Consider the following 20,525-nt stretch of genomic DNA (forward strand, 5'->3'; position numbering starts at 1 on the left):
CAGAACATGTGCTTTCTTGATTGCTGGGCCATTTGAATTGAATAAGCTACTAGAAACCACCTGGCTTATGGTCAATACTGTTGCTCAGGCCTTTGGTGGCTGATTGTGTAACAGGAAGCACAGTATGATAAACAGCCTGGATAATTATCTTGATAAAATGTATGCTAATATCTGCAGTGAACATATCAATGAATAGCAATTTTATATATAATTTGCTACTTTTATATATAGTTTGCTACTAGTTTAATTGTGTTGTTAAATTTTCTTTATGTTAAATCATTTTAAATAGTAAATGTTGGGATGGTTGGGAGTAGTGCTGCCCGATTCAGGAAAAAAATTTTGATTTGATTTGATTCAGCCTATTGAATCGATTTTTCGATTTGATTTTCCTGTCCAACTGGGTGCTTTTTTCAAATACCGTAGTGGGTTTATTTTATATCCTCTTCACCCCTTTCACCCGCTCCTACCCACACTGGTGCTTTTCCTCTCTCTGTTAAATCCTAGCTCACATTTGCGGTCTAACACCAGCGCTGGAAGGATACACATTTCAAATCTGACATATTGTAATTACAAAACAGAAAATAAAATTATTTTTTCTACCTTTTGTTGTCTGGTCATTATTCAAATCATGTTGGTCCCAGGCTCAGGTTTGTCGTCTGATAACTTGCTTGCCAAGGTCTCCTTCTTTTTTCGTGCTAACCATCCATCTTCCATCTGTCCTCCCCTTCTCTGAAGGTCTGGCATCTTTCCTTTTTTTCATCTCCATCCCCGCAGCTGTAGCAATGGACCCTACCATCCCCAGATCCACCATCTCACCTTTTCTCAACTACCCTTTCATCCAGCATCTCTCCCTCCTTCCCCACCACCTCTCCCTTTCTCTTCCCAACTACCCTACTAACCAGTATCTCTAACCTCCCTCTACACCATTCCTTATGTCCAACTTCTTTCCCTTTCTGTTCCTTCCCTCCCTAAATCCCACTGTCTACCATTTCTCTCCCTCTCCTTTGTTTTTAGACCCATTATTTTTTCCCTCCCCACCCAGTCTGGTATAGAACAACTCTTTTAACACACTCCTTCCCTCCCTCCCTCCCTGGTATAGAACATCTATGCCAGGGCCTCCCCTCCTGAAGGCCTGGACCCTCCCAAAGGCCTGCATGTTACCCCAGCTTCCCCCCTGGCCTCCTGAAGTTTCAGCTAATTATTGCTCCCCTTGAAGGCCTGCTCTCCCCGAAGGCCTGCCCCCCCTCCCCAAAGGCCTGCATGTTCCCCCAGCTTCCCACCCGGCCTCCTGATCTTACCTTAACATAATACGGCAGCCTGAAGAGAGGATCGCTGGTGTTGTAGCAATTCTTACAGGCTGCCGTCGTCCTCAGGAGCATATTCAATCTGCCGCGATCCTGCACATGACGTCAGAGGAGGGGCAGGACCACGACAGAGGGAACTTGATCCTGATGACGACGACAGCCTGCAAAGATCGCTACAGCACCAGCGATCCTTTCTATAGGCTGCCGTATTATCTTAAGGTAAGAGCGGGAGGCCAGGGGGGACGCCGGAAGATAGTTTCAAGTTTATTAAAAAAAAATTTATACCGCTCAATCAGACTTCTGAGCGATGTACAATAAAAATAGGGTTTGCAGTTGACAATTAAAATATACCTAACATTTAAATAAACAAATAATTAAAAAAAAAATAATAATAAATATATATATATACGTAACATACTCAGACAAAGACAAACGGAAACAAATGGAAAGAAGGGTAGGAACTACAATATTTTAAGAAAAGAGTACAATTAGGGAGAGAAAAGACCGGGAAGGGAAAGATGATGCCTTCTGCTGTTGGCGTCTGTGCAGCCCTTATAAGGGCAATTAAGTATCAAATGCATCTTTGAACAAAAATGTTTTCAGCTTTGTTTTAAAATGAAGCAGAGATAATTTTTCACGAAGATAATTAGGAATAAAATTCCAAAGGGATGGTGCAGTCCCTGCAAAATTATTGGATCTTATTGTTTTTATGTACTTGAGGGATGGGACTGTGAGAAGATTTTGAGACAGAGAGAGAAGTGTTTTAGATGGACAATAGGGGATTAGTAAACTATTGATAAATTCAGGTTGGTTACTTTTACGTGTCTTGAATTTAAGTAATAGAATTTTATAACTAATTCTGTGTTCAATGTGCTTTGCGCAAGAGGGGGGGAAACATGATTGTATTTTTTAGCATGAAATATAATTTTTATTGCGGTATTTTGCATTTCCCGATTGACCTTCCCCCTTGTCCCCTAAAGCAGGAGCGGCAGCAGAAGGCACGGGGAGGAGGGTCGGTCACCAAATCGGGAGGCCAATTTTTTATTTTTTTTTTTTAAAAAGGAATCGATTCAAATTGGAAATCAGGCTGTACTAGTTGGGAGAGCTGAGTACTTTTCAAAATTTGGATGTTTCTTCTACAAAGCTCTGTATGGTCTACTGCCCAACTACCTTACTAATCAGTTCACATTCACCAGGCCCGGACTATCTACTCGACCTCAATCATTCTTCGTCTTCCCCTCAATTAAAGAATGCATCAACAGACTCATGCCCTATCAAACAGCCTCCAAATATCCCTAATAGAGCCAACTGGTCAGCACATCAACTTCTTACATGCACTTCAGAAAGCTCCTAAATATGCTCTTCTTCCTCAAACAGAATGACCCAACTTAAATTTTCCATTGGATGACTCCCAACCCACTTATTCTCTATTCCACATTGTTGCTCTAAGACTATGAACATTCCTACCTATTTATTTATCTCAAAAGTGGGTGGAAATCTCAGTGCATCTTATGAAGTAAAGGTACAAATTTTGTTACCCTCCCCCCGTACCATTGTAAAACCCGCTGCCGCTGCAACACCTTTCTAAACCCACCCACCTGCTGCCGCTGCACCACCTTTTTAAACCCACCCACCGCACCACCTTTTTAAAAAAAATCCCCCCCCTGTCCGTCCTCACCGTCGCCGTTCCCCCTTTTTTACCTGGTGGTCCAGCGCCCCTGTCTTATTTCCCTGCCAGCAGTAAAATAGATCAGCAGCGCGGACGTCAGGAACAATCTTTACACTCTCCCGCTCGGCCCCCCGCTGCTTTCTGAATGGCTGCCGAAGGATCTCATGGGCTTGCGAGAACTTACAGCAGCATTTGGAAAGCAGTGAAGGCCGAGCAGAAAAGCGTAAAGCTTGCTCCTGATGTCCGCGCTGCTGATTTGTTTTGCCGTTGGCTGGGAAATGAGGAGCCTGGAAAAGCGAAGGCTGCCACGGCAGGCAGGGAGGGAGAGAAGCCGGCTAGAGTTGCTGGGAATAATTTAAAAAAGGTATGGGGGGGCTTGCCTGGGGCTGGCTGGCTGGTTGGCCTGGAGCTGGCTGGCTAGCCTGGGGCTGGCTCGCTGGTTTGGGGCTGGCTGGGGGAAGGCTGGCTTGGGGCTGCCTACCATTAGACATGCCCACCACTAGATGTACCCTGTCCTGGCCTACCCACTAGACCACCAGAGGGGGGACAGGGTTCAGAATTTTTTTTTCTTGGTTTTTCCTCCTCTAGAGGTGGGTGCGTCTTATGGTCAGGTGCATCTTATGGAGTAAAAAATGTGGTATACAATTTTCAGTCCTCTCTCAATTGCTGTAGCTTGCTGATTCTCCTCAGCCATTTTTCCTGTAAACTGCCTTGAACCGAAAGGCTTTCACGGTGAGATAATGACAGGAGCCTATGAGAGACTTTTACAGGTTGTGAGACCCATTCCTGCATTTTGCTGAAGTTGCTGAAGTCACGGGCTTGTGCAAACTGGTTTCAGTTCAGATGCTGAGATGCTAATGTGTGGCATGTGAGTGTGTGGATTTCCTGCTGTGAAGTTTCTCAAGGACACCAACCAGTGCTGGGAAGACAATGAGCTATTTAACATTGCTGAAAGAAAAATGCAAGTCAGCGAGAAACTCCATCCGGGAACCTAAGAACTGATAAAGTGATGCAAAGCTAATGCGCTCAGGCACTGATATTAATGTACCCATGTGAAGAATGGAAACTTCAAGAAGAAGTTCTAGAAGCTATGCCTGTCCAGGACCCTCAGGGAAGAATGGAGGCATGGACTAGGAGAGGGTTAGTTAGGCATTTGGTCTCTCCAATAGGGTGATACATATTCCTAGCCAGGGGAGGGGTCTATGACACAGACATCTTCTGTATAAAACCTCCATGCTATGGCAGAGTTTCTTTAGAGAGACTGCGTAATACTTACAGAAAAATGCTGGCACTGTTCATATGAAGTTTTTTCTCTCCACCGTTTATGTCCAAACTGATTTATTTCTGATTTGACAAATGCTGCTATAATACTAATTACTAGAATATAAAGTTATTTGCTTTGGAATATACAATGTAATCTTGTGGGTTTTGTTTTTATTTTGGGGGTTTTTTTTCCCTTCATGACGGACCCCTGGTGAGGTAAAGTAAGCAGCCTTTTACTTCAACGGATTTAAATAAAGATTTATGTTATGTTATTATGGACAAGCAGGACATACAAAAGCAGTCCCAGAAACCTAGGTCAGGCTGACTGCACGGGCCCATAATACAGAGGAACCAAAGGCTGAGTCCTCTCATGCCTCAATGTCCACCCTGTAGAACTTTGCAAATGTATATAGAGTGGACCAAGTTGCTGCTCAACAAATCTCAGCTGGAGAGACTGCCCTAACTTTGGCCTACAATGAAACTACACTCCTTGTTAAATGCACCTTGATAGAAACAGGAGTCTGTTTCCCACAGATAATAGAGGCTGACAAAATGGTTTTACGGATCCATCTAGAAATTGTGGCCTTGGAAGCGGGCGCACCTCAGTTAGTTGAACGAGTCAGCACAAACAGATGGTAAGAGAGTCTAAACTCACTTGTGATTATCAGATAACGAAGAAGCACTCTTTTCATGTCCACCAAAACCACCTTCAGCCAAAAAGAAGGGAGATACTGGTCTCCAAAATCTTAAGGAAAGGCTCTCTACAAGAAAAAGCCAGACGCTCCACGACTTGTCTCATGGAGGTCACAGCTACAAGAAAAAACACTTTCAGCATCAAGTCCAAGAGGAATGCTTTATCCAGTGGCACAAATGGAGCTTTAGTGAAACCTCACAAAACCATGTTAAGGTCCCAAGAAGGGAAAGGTGGCTTGATCTGTGGTCTGATGCAAAGAGCACCTTTTAGAAATCTGGTGATGTCCGAATAAAATAAGAAAAAGGGAGAGTAGAAAAGAAACACTTCTTCTGGCTTGCATGCAAAAGGGAAAAACTGCAGGTAACAGTAGAGCTCCTAGTGAAGTAGAAGGATCACAGAAAAAAAAAAAATTCTTCTGCATATGGATCGCGGTCAAGGAAAGATAACCTGCTTGTCCAGAATGACACACCTATTGCACTGTAAGTACTATTTACATTGTGAATATATCAGAAACAAGATACATAGCCAAATTTGCGTTTTCATGTCATTATTCTTCTCTCATGCCAGTTGAGTTCAAATAAGGCTACAATTCTGTAGCTAATGAGATTATGCAGGCTGCTTCAGCAGAAATGCAGCCAAATATAATTCAAAAAGCAATGTTCTTCAGCAGTTTCTATATACCAGATTACAACATGTCACATGTTTCTTTCACCTCAGTACTTTAGAGTTGTAAGATTAGAGAAAGGTAAGCCTGTTTCAGAAGTGGCATGTTTCTTGCATGACAGCTTGCATCAGGGGAGAGAAGAGAATTAGCAGTGGATATTATCATTGCTCAATTTTAGCTATAAAAGCAGTAGAGAGACATACAACACACAAAAAATGGTAGCAGACAGTAGTAAACCATAAAATAGAAGCTTTATATGAACCAAGGAAATCTTTCTTGTAGTTATAGCTTTTACTTACTTTGTACCCCACAGTCCACACAGTAAGAATTGCCTCTGATGTTTCTTATTGACTGAAGGGCCATGGCCTCATTCTGGCTTGTCAGACGGGACTGCATATATTCAAAGAAATGCCCATGCAAGAAATAAGAATAAATTGAAAAGTTTTGACAACACAATTGTCAGCAATATGAAAAAGCATAACATCAGGGAATATGATGACTTTGGTACACCTCTCAAAGAACTGATCCCTTGTCATATTCAGTTTCCTGCACAGCTTTGTTGATCCCAAACACATTTCTAAGCGCTCAAAAGTTTCATTAAAATCCATCATTTTGAAGAAAAAAATTCTAGTGTTATTTGAAGAACTAGTGTGCTAGAATAAAAGTGGAGCAGTTGGCACATGAAACTGGATCTGAAGACTTTTGCTCTATCTTCCTACCACTTACTCTGTGACCTTGGCAAGTTGCTTAACCTCCCTATAGCCAAAGGTATTTGAAGCAGATATTGCAGTCAAGTGAATTCTTGTATAATATATTTTGATTTGACCACAGCTTTTCTTCAGGCAATACATGCTGGTACTAACTACTGGCACCTTTTCCATCACATGCTTTTACTGACCTACTGGTCTTTAAAAAAAAAAAAAAAAAAAAAGTGCAACCTGGGGTTGCTTTCCATAAATCATAGAGAGTTCATCAAGTTATGCTCAATGGCCTTGTTTACCATTTGCTCCATTCAAACTTACAAAGGACAGTGGCAGAAGAATGGGTTACAGGGTCTGTGAATGGATATATGTAGTGTTGCCTATCTCTGCTGTCCACCCCTTGTATAACTGAAGTATGCAGATAGAGAAAGGAGGTGGGCAACAGGGGAAAGGCAGTGCTACATCTGTTCACTATATTTGGCCCTAGGCAAACATACTTGTGGCTCCTTACCATGGATTCTGCCCTTCCCCAATTTACTTCTTTTCTCACCAACAACCTTCCTACCACATTTCTCCTCTTCAGATATAGATGGTAAAGAGCAGAACCTAGCTGTGTGCATGGTGGAAGTAATAGTTTATGAGTGAGCCTAGGGACTAAGCAAACACATGTTTCAAATGGAGTGATGTAATTGTTAGAAACAGAATGCTGCTAAGTTACTGAATTCCAGAAAGGTAATTCCAGGACACTTCTGAATTTTAACTCTTAATCTATTGTAACAGGGACTTAGTTGCCTGCCCCTTTCAGTTCTCATTCTGTAAGGAGCAGTCTGCCCGGCTTTCATTCTCTGGAATGCAGCATAGAGAGGCAGGCTTTCCTATGTAGAGTGGGATAGGAGCCCAGTCCCTGCTATGGGAGCACCTAAAAGCTGGGGAGGAACCGTAAGATCCGCTGGGGAGGGAAAACACAGTCAGTTCCCTTGGGAGGAAACAACACATACTCCGCCCAAGAGCTTCTGATTGTTTCCAGGTTCTACTTCAGGGGTGTCAAACTCTGGCCCGTGGCTGACAAAATGGCAGGGTAATTAAATTTGGCTCAAGATTTGGCCCTCCGTTACTTCCCTCCCTCTATCCTGGCCTCATCTTCCAAACAGCCTGCTGAGAATCGTCAGTCGGCTGTAGTGATCCTACTAGGCTACAGTAGCCTCAGCAGCAAATTCCCTCTGCCGTGATCCTGTATATCAGAGGAGGGGCGGGACCGTGGCACAGGGAACGTGCTATGGAGGCCGAGGCAGTCTGCTAGTTTGGCTACAGCCGACCAGCGAACCTCAACACCCCTGCTCTAGAAGGACGCATGAATGGCCGGGGTCAGCACTCTTTTCCTCATTGGCCCTTGTGCTTGTCCGTCACTGCTGCAACAGACATCCGATTGGTGGAAGTGAACGTGCCCATTTTTGTTGTGGCGGTTGATAGTTTTAACAGCGTGTATGTGTGAGATGTTTTGTTTTCTCGCGTTTTCCTCCGCTCCGTGCGATAAAAGAAGCAATCTAATAAAACCAGTTTATTATTAGGCAGCAACAGTATGCATTTGGATGTATCCCAACCCCTCCCCCACTCCATTTTCCTTCCTCCAGCATCCTGGACTGACTGGACATGATATGTCGGAGGTGGCGACGTAAGCTACCGCACTTTCTGGTAAATATAGGAACTTAGCTGGGTTTGTAGGGGAGGGGATCAAAAGATTAGAGACTGGCGGGTGCGTGAACATGTCAAAGGCTGCCTGGTGTGACAAACCCAATTCCATTTCTGGTTTTGTCCCAAAGATGGGGAGGAAATTCACTAAACCCCGATGCAGGAATTCTGATCAAGTTGAAACTCAGACTGCAGAATTAGCTGACTACCACTTAGAAAGAGAGATTGCATCAGATGAGGAAAAGGACAAGCAGGAAAGTTTTACCCAGTTTAAACTGTCCCAGACACTGCCAGGAGATTACTACCATTCCAGCAGCCTGTCCGTTTAAGAGCAAGGGCTGGAAAGAAAGCTGAAAGTAGGCAAAGGGACCAAGCTAGGGTGTGAAGAACCCTCCCCCCAGCCAGGGTGTGTGGCTATCCACAGCTTAAAGGAAGGCAGAAGAGAGCAGAGAGGCATGCAAGTGCTGAAGCAGAAGCTGACGATGAGGGAGAACATAAGAACATAAGCAGTGCCTCTGCCGGGTCAGACCACAGGTCCATCCTGCCCAGCAGTCCGCTCCCGCGGTGGCCAAAAACAGGTCAAGGCCTGTCTGAATCATCAGAAGGGGCTCCCCTGCCACCTTGGTTTCCCATTTAAGTTCTGCCCTCCTATTGAAGTCCTAGCCTTCCGGTCTTGCACATGCACGACCAGGTTGGTTTACTCAGTACCCCACGATCCCTCTATCCCTCAGGAATCCATCCAATCCCTGCTTGAATCCCTGTACCATACTCTGCCTGATCACTTCCTCCGGTAGCGCATTCCAAGTGTCCACGACCCTTTGGGTGAAAAAAAACTTCCTTGCATTTGTTCTGAACCTGTCTCCCTTCAGTTTCTCAGAATGCCCCCTCGTATTTGCTGTCCCCTTCAGTCTGAAGAATCTGTCCCTATCCACCCTCTCTATGCCCCTCATGATCTTGAAGGTCTCTATCATATCTCCCCTGAGTCTCCCTTTCTTCAGAGAGAAGAGCCCCAGCCTATCCAGCCTCTCAGCGTATGAGCAGTGTTCCAGCCCTTTTACCATTTTTGTTGCTCTCCTTTGGACTCTCTCAAGTACCGCCATGTCCTTCTTGAGGTGCGGCGACCAATACTGAACGCAGTAATCCAGATGTGGACGCACCATCGCTCGATACAATGGCATGATGACTTCCCGTGTTCTGGTTGTTATGCCCTTCTTTATGATGCCCAGCATCCTGTTGGCTTTTTTCGAGGCTGCTGCGCACTGTGCAGATGGCTTCAGTGATGCATCTACCAGCACACCCAAGTCTCTCTCGAGTCTGCTGTCTCCCAACAATACCCCCCCTAATTTGTAGCTGAACAACGGGTTCTTTTTCCCTATATGCATGACCTTGCATTTGTCCACGTTGAAGCGCATTTGCCATTTGTTTGCCCAGTCTTCCAGCTTGTCCAGGTCCCTTTGTAGGTCCTCACACTCCTCCCTGGTCCTAACTCTGCCGCACATTTTGGTATCGTCTGCAAATTTTATAAGCTCACACTTTGCCTCCTTTTCCAGGTCATTGATGAATATGTTAAAGAGTAAAGGCCCCAGCACCGATCCCTGTGGCACACCGCTCGTGACTCCCCGCCAGTCAGAATATTGACCCTTTACTCCAACCCTCTGCAGTCTACCCGACAGCCAGTGCTTGATCCATCTGTGCACATCCCCTCCCACCCCGTGGCTCCACAGTTTCTTAAGTAGCCTTTCATGTGGCACCTTGTCGAAAGCCTTTTGAAAGTCGAGGTAAATGATGTCTATGGGCTCCCCATTGTCCATCCGACTGCTTATTCCCTCAAAGAAGTACAGAAGGTTCGTTAGGCACGACCTTCCCTTACAGAATCCGTGCTGGCTTGTTCTCAGTAGGCCATTCCTCTCGATGTGCTCGCAAATGCCGTCCTTGATCATAGCTTCCACCATCTTCCCTATTATTGAAGTCCCTGACCAGCCAAAGGAAGTTGTGGACACGGATTGGCATATGGCAGAGGTTGAGGAGGTGGTTTCTCCCTTTGAGCAGGACCAAGGAGAAGCAATGGACATCCAGGAGAGCCTGGTAGGAGCTGAAACTTTTCCTGTAACATAGTAACATAGTAGATGACGGCAGATAAAGACCTGAATGGTCCATCCAGTCTGCCCAACCTGATTCAATTTAAATTTTTTTAATTTTTTCTTCTTAGCTATTTCTGGGCAAGAATCCAAAGCTTTACCCTGTACTGTGCTTGGGTTCCAACTGCCGAAATCTCTATTAAGACTTACTCCAGCCCATCTACACCCTCCCAGCCATTGAAGCCCTCCCCAGCCCATCCTCCACCAAACGGCCAAATACAGACACAGACCATGCCCAGTACTGGCCTTGGTTCAATATTTAAGATTATTTTCTGATTCTAAAGCCACGCTTCTTTGAACTCAGTCACAGTTTTACTCTCCACCACCTCTCTCGGGAGCGCATTCCAGGCATCCACTACCCTCTCCGTAAAGTAGAATTTCCTAACATTGCCCCTGAATCTACCACCCCCAACCTCACATTATGTCCTCTGGTTTTACCATTTTCCTTTCTCTGGAAAAGATTTTGTTTTACGTTAATACCCTTCAAGTATTTGAATGTCTGAATCATGTCTCCCCTGTCTCTCCTTTCCTCTAGGGCAGTGGTCTCAAACACGCGGCCCGGGGGCCACATGCGGCCCGCCAGGTACTATTTTGAGGCCCTCGGTATGTTTATCATAATCACAAAAGTAAAATAAAACAGTTTCTTGATCATATGTCTCTTTAGCTATAAATTACAATATTATTATTAAGACTTAGCCAAAAGGAAAGATTTATAAACTATAAAGAGTTTTACCTCATGCAAAATTGCCATTTCTTTAATAAGACATTCACTATTTTTTCTGAGGCCCTCCAAGTATCTACAAATCCAAAATGCGGCCCTGCAAAGGGTTTGAGTTTGAGACCACTGCTCTAGGGCTTCCAGTCTCTCCTCATACATCTTTTGGCGCAAGCCTCTTATCATTTTCGTCGTCCTCCTCCGGACCGCCTCAAGTCTTCTTACATCCTTCGCCAGATATGGTCTCCAAAACTGAACACAATACTCCAAGTGGGGCCTTACCAATGACCTGTACAGGGGCATCAACATCTTCTTCCTTCTACTGACTATGCCTCTCTTTATACAGCCCAGCATCCTTCTGGCAGCAGCCACAGCCTTGTCACACTGTTTTTTCGCCTTTAGATCTTCGGACACTATCACCCCAAGGTCCCTCTCCCCATCCGTGCATATCAGCTTCTCTCCTCCCAGCATATATGGTTCCTTCCTATTATTAATCCCCAAATGCATTACTCTGCATTTCTTTGCATTGAATTTTAGTTGCCAGGCATTAGACCATTCCTCTTACTTTTGCAGATCCTTTTTCATATTTTCCACTCCCTCTTCGGGTCTACTCTGTTACAAATCTTAGTATCATCTGCAAAAAGGCACACTTTTCCTTCTAACCCTTCAGCAATGTCACTCACAAACATATTGAACAGGATTGGCCCTAGCACCGATCCCTGAGGGACTCCACTACTCACCTTTCCTTCCTTCGAGCGACTTCCATTAACCACCACCCTCTGGCGTCTGTCCGACAGCCAGTTTCTGACCCAGTTCACCACTTTGGGTCCTAACTTCAGCCCTTCAAGTTTGTTCAACAGCCTCCTATGAGGAACTGTATCAAAGGCTTTGCTGAAATCCAAGTAAATTACATCTAGCATATGTTCTCGATCCAGCTCTCTGGTCACCCAATCAAAAAATTCAATCAGGTTCGTTTGGCACGATTTACCTTTTGTAAAGCCATGTTGCCTCGGATCCTGTAACCCATTAGATTCAAGGAAGTACACTATCCTTTATTTCAGCAAAACTTCCATTATTTTACCAACAACTGCAGTGAGGCTCACCGGCCTGTAGTTTCCTGCTTCATCCCTGTGACCACTTTTATGAATAGGGACCACATCCACTCTCCTCCAATCCCCAGGAATCACTCTTGTCTCCAGAGATTTGTTGAACAAGTCTTTAATAGGACTCGCCAGAACCTCTCTGAGCTCCCTTTGTATCCTGGGATGGATCCCGTCTGGTCCCATCGCTTTGTCCACCTTCAGTTTTTCAAGTTGCTCATAAACACCCTCCTCCGTGAACGGTGCAGAATCTAATCCATTTTCTCATGTAACTTTGCTAGACAATCTCGGTCCTTCTCCAGGATTTTCTTCTGTGAACACAGAACAGAAGTATTTGTTTAGCACATTTGCTTTCTCTTCATCACTTTCCACATATTGGTTCCCAGCATCTTTTAGCCTAGCAATTCCATTTTTTATCTTCCTCCTTTCACTAATATATCTGAAAAAATTTTTGTCTCCCTTTTTTACATTTTTAACTATTTGTTCTTCCGCCTGTGCTCTCACCAGACGTATCCCTCTCTTGGCTTCTTTCAGTTTCACCCTGTAGTCCTTTCTGCTCTCCTCTTCTTGGTTTTTTTTATATTTCACGAACGCCAACTCTTTCGCCTTTATTTTCTCAGCCACTAGGTTGGAGAACCATATCGGCTTCTTTTTTCTCTTGTTTTTATTGATTTTCTTCACATAAAGGTCCATAGCCATTTTTATCGCTCCTTTCAGCTTAGACCACGGTCTTTCCACTTCTCTTATGTCCTCCCATCCTAACAGCTCTTTCTTCAGGTACTCTCCCATTGCATTAAAGTCCGTACGTTTGAAATCTAGGACTTTAAGTATTGTGCAGCCACTCTCCACTTTAGCCGTTATATCAAACCAAACCGTTTGATGATTGCTACTTCCCAGGTGAGCACCCTCTCGAACATTAGAGATATTCTCTCCATTTGTGAGGACCAGATCCAATATTGCTTTTTCCCTTGTGGGTTCCGTCACCATTTGTCTGAGCAGAGCCTCTTGAAAGGCATCCACAATCTCCCTACTTCTTTCCGATTCCGCAGACGGAACATTCCAGTCTGCATCCGGCAGGTTGAAATCTCCCAACAGCAGAACCTCCTCTTTCCTTTCAAACTTTTGGATATCCACAATCAGATCCTTATCAATTTGCTGCGATTGAGTCGGAGGTCTGTAGACTACACCCACGTAGATAGAAGTTCCATCTTCTCTTTTCAGAGCAATCCATATCGCTTCTTCCTCTCCCCAGGTCCCTTGCATTTTGGTCGCTTGGATATTGATCTTTACATAGAGAGCTACTCCTCCACCTTTTTAACCATCTCTGTCCTTCCGAAAAAGATTATATCCCAGTATGTTTGCATCCCATCCATGTGATTCACTGAACCATGTCTCTGTGATAGCGACAATATCCAGATCTGCCTCTAACATCAGGGCTTGCAGATTATGAACTTTGCTGCTTAGACTGCGAGCATTTGTGGTCATCGCTTTCCAGCTATTTTTCAGCGATAATCTCCTTTTTCGTATGGATTTTTGTTTCGTTTCACTTTCCGTTGCAATACTAAGAAATGAGTTGCTGATATTGCTTATGTTGAAGTCTTTACTACTATCACATCTTTTCTTTTGCCGAGGATGGTCTCTATAATTGTCCTTCGTACATACACTACCCCCAACTTCTAGTTTAAATGCCTAGAAAAATATTGTCTAAATTTCTCTGCAAGGTTTCTTTTTCCTACTGTAGTAATATGTAGCCCATCAGTGCAATATAGCTTCTTGTCCTTCCATGTATTTCCCCATCCTCCTATGTACCTGAAGCCTTCTTGATGACACCAGGCTTTGAGCCATCTATTAAAGCCCTCTGTGTTTTTCACTCTTTGCTCTCCCTTTCCATATGCAGGCAGTATTTCAGAAAAAGCTAAAGTCTTTACAAAAGGTTTCACTCCCTCACCAAGCTCCCAAAAAGCTTTCTGTGCTGCAAGTGTGGAGTTGTTGGCCAGGTCATTTGTTCCTGTGGACATGGAGGTGCAATAAAACGTATGTGTTTTTGTTTTCCTGCCTGCAGACGCTGAGCTGCAAGATAAGCTTTTTATTTGAACTGTACCTGCTTATTTGCTGTGTGTGTGTGTGTGTGGGGGGGGGGGGGGGGGGGGGTCTCTGAGGAGAGTTTGGTTTTTCTCTCCTAAAATTCAGAGTTTTGAATTTTGCCTTTGCAAACTGAAAGCATTGATTTTGTTTAAACCAACGTTTGTATGTTTTTCCCTGCTAGCAGCCAGGCTAGGCAATCAGTTTCACTCCCACAGCTGTGTGTAGTTGCCACAGCAAGATTCCCGAAGGAAAAGTACTTTAGAATCTCTGCACATAACCAGAACGTTGGCTCTGAACTAAACTCCTTTACATGCTGAGCTGTTCTGAGTTTTTCCAGACAGTGCCTGTGATTCAGAGCACAAGTTCTGCTAATAAAGAAACAGCCTATTTGAGGAAAAGTTATCCTGAAGTGAAGCAATGTAAAAATGCACCTTAATGCTATGCTATCCAGTTTGCTGTGAGTTGGGGTTGGGGGTTGGGGTTTGGTGTCCCCCCCCCCCATTATTTGGCCAAGTATTGTAGAGCTCATTCTGAATAAACATTTGAGTGAAATTGCAAGCCTAAAGTGTATAAGCTGACTGTTTTGGTAAAGAGGACTGTGTTATAAATTTACTGCTAAAGTCCAGAAGTAGAGGACTGTGTTTAAAGCCATTACTGACAAGCTTGGAAACTTTGAATTTTGATTTGCTTTGTATGAGAACTATAGGATTTCATGGTGAAAGGTCACTTGGACACACAAAGTCAGAGGCGTGAAGAAAGTACAAGAAATTTATTACGGTATACCGGACTCTAGTGCAGTTAATAGCCTGCCTACTAGAGTGTCAGAAACAGGAAATACATGGACTTTTATGCCCTTTTTGCAAACTAATATATGCAAAAACTACAATTTTCATTTGTTACTTCTATAACTTTTCTACAATTATTATTGGTCCTAAGCTCACACTAGCAGGTCACTTATCTAACTCTTACAGTTCTAAATGTTAAATGTACAGAAGGGCAGGGTACATCATGGCTCAAACTCTTATCTATTTAGCTTACAATGTGGTAAGGCAGGGACATACATTTTAGGCAGATGAAGTGAATAGATTGTACACTTTCTTCAGCTATGTAGGCCAGAGCAATATTTTAAACAACAGTTAACCATTTCATGATCCTACAATGGTATGAGTATATTTTTTCTGATACTTCAAAGCTGAAGCCTCTGTTAGGGACTTCATTTGGCCAGTGGCTGAAATAAAGCTATTGAATTCGCCATTTCTGACTATGACTCATTTCTTGCATGACCCTGTTAGGCTTTTAGCTAGCCAGATAAGTCCTGAAGGGTCCCTTGGTTGTAAAGGACATGCCGGGCCAGAAGTTTTGTCATGATCCCGTGGGCTTGCTGCTCTCTGAGCACTCTTGGGTGCAGATTGTCCGGTCCCATGGCTTTGTTCACCTTGAGTCTTGAAAGTTCTCTGTAAACATCAGCTGGTGTGAACTCAGAAGTTTGAGTTCACACCAGCTGATGTTTACAGAGAACTGTCAAGACTCAAGGTGAACAAAGCCATGGGACCGGACAATCTGCACCCAAGAGTGCTCAGAGAGCTATGCGATGTTTTGGCGGAACCGTTAGCCATGCTCTTCAATCTCTCCCTAAGTACGGGGAGAGTCCCCCTGGACTGGAAAACTGCCAATGTTGTTCCTCTGCACAAAAAGGGTTGCAGAGCGGAGGCTGCGAATTACAGACCAGTAAATCTCACATCAATAGTGTGTAAACTCATGGAAACTCTACTTAAAGGGAAATTAGACACGATATTGGATGAGGGGAATCTGAGGGATCCCTGTCAACATGGATTCACTAGGGGCAGGTCATGCCAATCCAATCTTATCAGCTTCTTTGACTGGGTGACAGGAAAGCTAGACTCGGGAGAGTCTCTGGACATAGTGTACTTGGATTTCAGTAAAGCGTTTGACAGTGTCCCACACCGTAGACTATTAAACAAGATGAAATCGATGGGGTTAGGTGAGAAACTAACGGCATGGGTCAATGATTGGCTGAGTGGAAGACTTCAGAGGGTGGTGGTCAATGGCACCCTCTCTAAGACATCGGAGGTGACTAGCGGAGTGCCGCAGGGCTCAGTCCTGGGACCATCTCTTTTTAACATATTCATAAGGGACTTGACCCGAGGGCTTCAGGGTAAAGTAGCGCTGTTTGCCGATGATGCCAAACTGTGTAATATAGTAGGTGAAAGCGATCTCACGGATGGTATGGCGCAGGATCTGATCAAGTTGGAAAACTGGTCTTCAACATGGCAGCTGGGTTTCAACACAAAGAAGTGTAAGGTGATGCATCTCGGCAGCAGAAATCCATGCAGAACATACACCTTGAATGGAGAAACACTAGCTACGACCTCAGAAGAACGGGACTTGGGAGTAATCATCAGTGCAGACATGAAGGCTGCCAAACAAGTAGAGAAGGCCTCATCCAAGGCAAGGCGGATGTTGGGATGTATCAATAGAAGCTTCGTCAGCCGTAAACCTGAAGTCATAATGCCACTGTACAGAACTATGGTGAGACCTCATCTGGAGTACTGTGTGCAATTCTGGAGGCCACATTACCGTAAAGATGTACTTCGAGCTGAGTCAGTCCAGCGAATGGCCACTAGGATGGTCTCCGGACTCAAGGGTCTCTCATACAAGGAAAGACTGGGCAAGTTGCAGCTCTACTCTCTGGAGGAGCGCAGGGAGAGGGGTGACATGATTGAGACATTTAAGTACATCATAGGTCGTGTCGAGGTGGAAAACGACATATTCTTTCCTAAGGGACCTTCAGTCACAAGGGGGCACCCGCTCAAACTCAGAGGAGGGAGATTTGGTGGTGACACCAGGAAGTATTTCTTTACAGAAAGGGTGGTGGATCACTGGAACAAACTACCGGTGCAAGTGATCAAGGCCACCAGCGTGCTCGACTTTAAGAATAAATGGGACATCCACGTGGGATCTCTACGTGGGTCGAGCAGCACTCTGACTTAATGGGGTGGGACAGTAGAGTGGGCAGACTTGATGGGCTATAGCCCTTTTCTGGCGTCATCTTCTATGTTTCTATATCAGGGGCACGGATGTGACATTGGGTGCACCCGCGGAGGTGGTTGGAGGAAAACATGCAGGCCTTCGAGGGAGAGCCCTGGTGTAGAAGTACAAAGAGGGAGGGAGGGAAGGAAGGAGGGGTCCAAACAGACATGCATATGATGGACTGAGGGTGGGGGGGAGGGGGAAAATAATGGATCTAAAATAGAGGAGAGGGAGAGAGATGGTGGACAATGGGATGGAGAGAGGGAAGGAACAGAAAGGGAGAGAAAGTGAACACAAGGGATGGTGTGGAGGGAGAGATAGCGATACTGGATAGGAGGGTAATTAGGAAGACAAAGGGAGAGATGTTGGACTCTGGGGTGGTGGGGAAGGAGGGAGAGATGCTGGATGAAAAGGTAGTTGAGAAAAGGCGAAATGGTGGATCTGGGGATGGTGGGGTCCTTTGTTGCAGCTGTGGGGATGGAGACGAAAAAAGGAAAGATGCCAGACATCCGGGGGAATAATGACCAGACAACAAAAGGTAAAAAAAATAATTTTATTTCTGTTTTGTGATTACAATATGTCAGATTTGAAATGAGTAACCTGCCAGAGCTGGTGTTAGACAGCAAGCGTGAACTAGGACCTAAAAGAGAGAGGAAAAGTCTTTATTAAGATATACATTTAGCCTGTGCTAAATCAGTTAGCGTACCTTAATAAAAAGACCCCTAAGTATCTTAATTAATTGGCCTGCGACTTAGCCTATGTTTTAGATTTCGGCCTCTTATGTGATTGAGTTTAACACCCCTGTTCTACCTGGAAATGAACTAGCCTCACTTTTCCTGAGACAGAGGGGAAAACTGAGTTGGAGCCTTGGACGCAGCCTGTTCTCGAGCCTGTTAGCACTGAGATGGACACTGAAAGGTACTTCATTTGTTTGGCCCGTACCTTGACCTCTGGTATTTTAGCCAGTTTACATTTGCTTTTGTTTTGATATGACTAACAGCTTTTTGGATTTGTCATCTTGTAAAGGGACTGTAAGTTTGGACTGCTGGTTACACCTTGCTGGGGCGGATCTTTGACCTGACATTTTTGGTTAGTTAACTCTCTTAACCTTTTCATGAACTTTTCTGATATATCTCCTGTGGTGGATACCATTTCCAGCCCTAGTGTATAGGCTATGTGCAGCCTATGTGCAGTTAATGTACGGCCAGTGTGTATTCTTCCTTTTTCTTCGCCCTACTGTACTTAACTGCAATGTTGCCTTGCTCAAATTTTGTATAGATTTAATACAACAGGGTCAATAAATGAAGGTACTCAGCAAGGCTTGGGAAGAATAACTTTTCTCTGCCCTGCAGATATGCACATTAAATCACCAGATTTGCTGCCACAAAATTTTATTTTGGCCATATGTTGATTCCCTGTTATTCTCTATATAGAGAGTCTAGGTGTATATGGATCTGGCTATTGGTATATAGATGCTCTCTCCCCTTAAGCATGTATTTTTTCCTCAATCTCCCATACCCTATTGCATTCTTCCCTTCACCATGCACTCTCTCCTTGTTTTCACTTCATAGAAACATAGAAACATAGAAATAGACGGCAGATAAGGGCCAAGGCCCATCCAGTCTGCCCACCCTAATGTCCCTCCCCTACCATTGCCCTGTGAATAGATCCCTCCTCTTCTTTTGCCCTGTGAATAGATCCCACGTGACGATCCCATCTGGCCTTAAAATCAGGCACGCTGCTGGCCTCGATCACATGTAGTGGAAGACTATTCCAGCGATCAACCACCCTTTCTGTAAAAAAGAATTTCCTGGTGTCAGCTCGTAGTTTCCCTCCCCTAATTTTCCACGGATGCCCTCTTGTTGTCGTGGGACCCTTGAAGAGGAAGATATCTTCCTCCGTCTCTATGCGGCCCGAGAGATACTTGAACGTCTCGATCATGTCCCCCCTCTCTCTGCGCTCCTCGAGTGAGTATAGCTGCAATTTGTTTAACCGTTCCTCGTATGGGAGATCCTTGAGTCCTGAGACCATCCGAGTGGCCATTCTCTGAACCGACTCCAGTCTCAGCACATCCTTACGATAATGCGGTCTCCAGAATTGCACACAGTATTCCAGGTGGGGCCTCACCATGGATCTATACAATGGCATAATGACTTCCGGCTTTCGGCTGACGAAGCCTCTGCGTATGCAACCCATGACTTGTCTTGCTTTGGATGAAGCTTGCTCCACTTGATTGGCAGCCTTCATGTCCTCACTGACGATCACCCCTAGGTCACGTTCTGCTTCAGTTCTTGTAAGGATCTCGCCATTTAGGGTGTAAGTCTTGCATGGATTTTGGCTGCCCAGGTGCATAACTTTGCATTTTTTGGCATTGAAGCTGAGTTGCCAGGACCTAGACCAGCGCTCCAGTAGGAGTAGGTCGTGCATCATGTTGTCGGGCATTGAAACATCATCTATTGTGCATTTGCCCACTACATTACTTAGTTTGGCGTCATCGGCGAATAATGTTATTTTACCCCTAAGCCCTTCTGCCAAGTCCCTTATAAAGATGTTGAATAGGATTGGGCCCAAGACCGAGCCCTGTGGCACTCCACTGATCACCTCCGTCATTTTAGAGGGTGTGCCGTTCACCACCACCCTTTGAAGCCTACCTCCAAGCCAGTTCCCAACCCATTTCGTCAATGTGTCACCTAATCCTATAGAACTCATCTTGTTCAGCAACCTGCGGTGTGGTACGCTATCAAATGCTTTGCTAAAGTCCAGGTACACGATGTCCAGGGACTCCCCAATATCTAGCTTCCCCGTCACCCAGTCAAAGAAGCTGATCAAGTTGGATTGGCACGATCTCCCTTTTGTAAATCCATGTTGACGGGGATCCCGTAGATTCTCCTCATCTAGGATCTTATCCAATTGGTGTTTTATCAGAGTTTCCATTAGTTTGCATACTATCGATGTTAGACTTACTGGTCTGTAGTTTGCTGTCTCCATCTTGGAGCCTTTCTTGTGGAGTGGAATGACGTTAGCCGTCCTCCAGTCCGACGGAACGCTGCCTTTGCTAAGGGAGAGGTTGAAGAGCTTGGACAGTGGCTCCGCCAGGACATCACACAGCTCCCTTAGCACCCTGGGGTGTAGGTTGTCAGGCCCCATTGCCTTGTTAACCTTGAGCCTTGATAGCTCACTGTAGACACTGCTTGGCGTAAACTCGAAGCTACTGAACGGATCAACTGAGTCAACCCTTGTCTGTAGCTGAGGGCCAAGCCCCGGCGCTTCTCGGGTGAAGACTGAGCTGAAGTATTCATTTAATAGTTGGGCTTTTTCCGAATCCTTTTCCACATAGTCTCCGTCTGGTTTCCTAAGACGTACAATCCCGCTTGAGTTTTTGCTTCGGTCACTGATATACCTAAAGAAGGATTTATCTCCCTTCTTGATGTTTTTTGCCAGAGACTCCTCCA

The 20,525-nt window shown here is 44.8% G+C and overlaps 1 protein-coding gene across 6 annotated transcripts in view; it reads right to left on the bottom strand.

Annotated features, from left to right (window-relative positions):
* AGAP1 (ArfGAP with GTPase domain, ankyrin repeat and PH domain 1) overlaps positions 1-20,525 on the bottom strand; it is a 1,748,840-nt gene that overhangs the window by 349,030 nt on the left and 1,379,285 nt on the right. For all 6 annotated transcript variants that reach the window (XM_033947219.1, XM_033947222.1, XM_033947220.1 and 3 more), the window contains one exon: positions 5,894-5,984. In XM_033947219.1, coding sequence (XP_033803110.1) covers positions 5,894-5,984 — 91 coding nt within the window. The remainder of the gene's footprint in view (positions 1-5,893; positions 5,985-20,525) is intronic.

Source organism: Geotrypetes seraphini, chromosome 5, assembly GCF_902459505.1.
Source record: "Geotrypetes seraphini chromosome 5, aGeoSer1.1, whole genome shotgun sequence".
In the NCBI taxonomy this organism is placed as follows: Eukaryota; Metazoa; Chordata; class Amphibia; order Gymnophiona; family Dermophiidae; genus Geotrypetes; species Geotrypetes seraphini.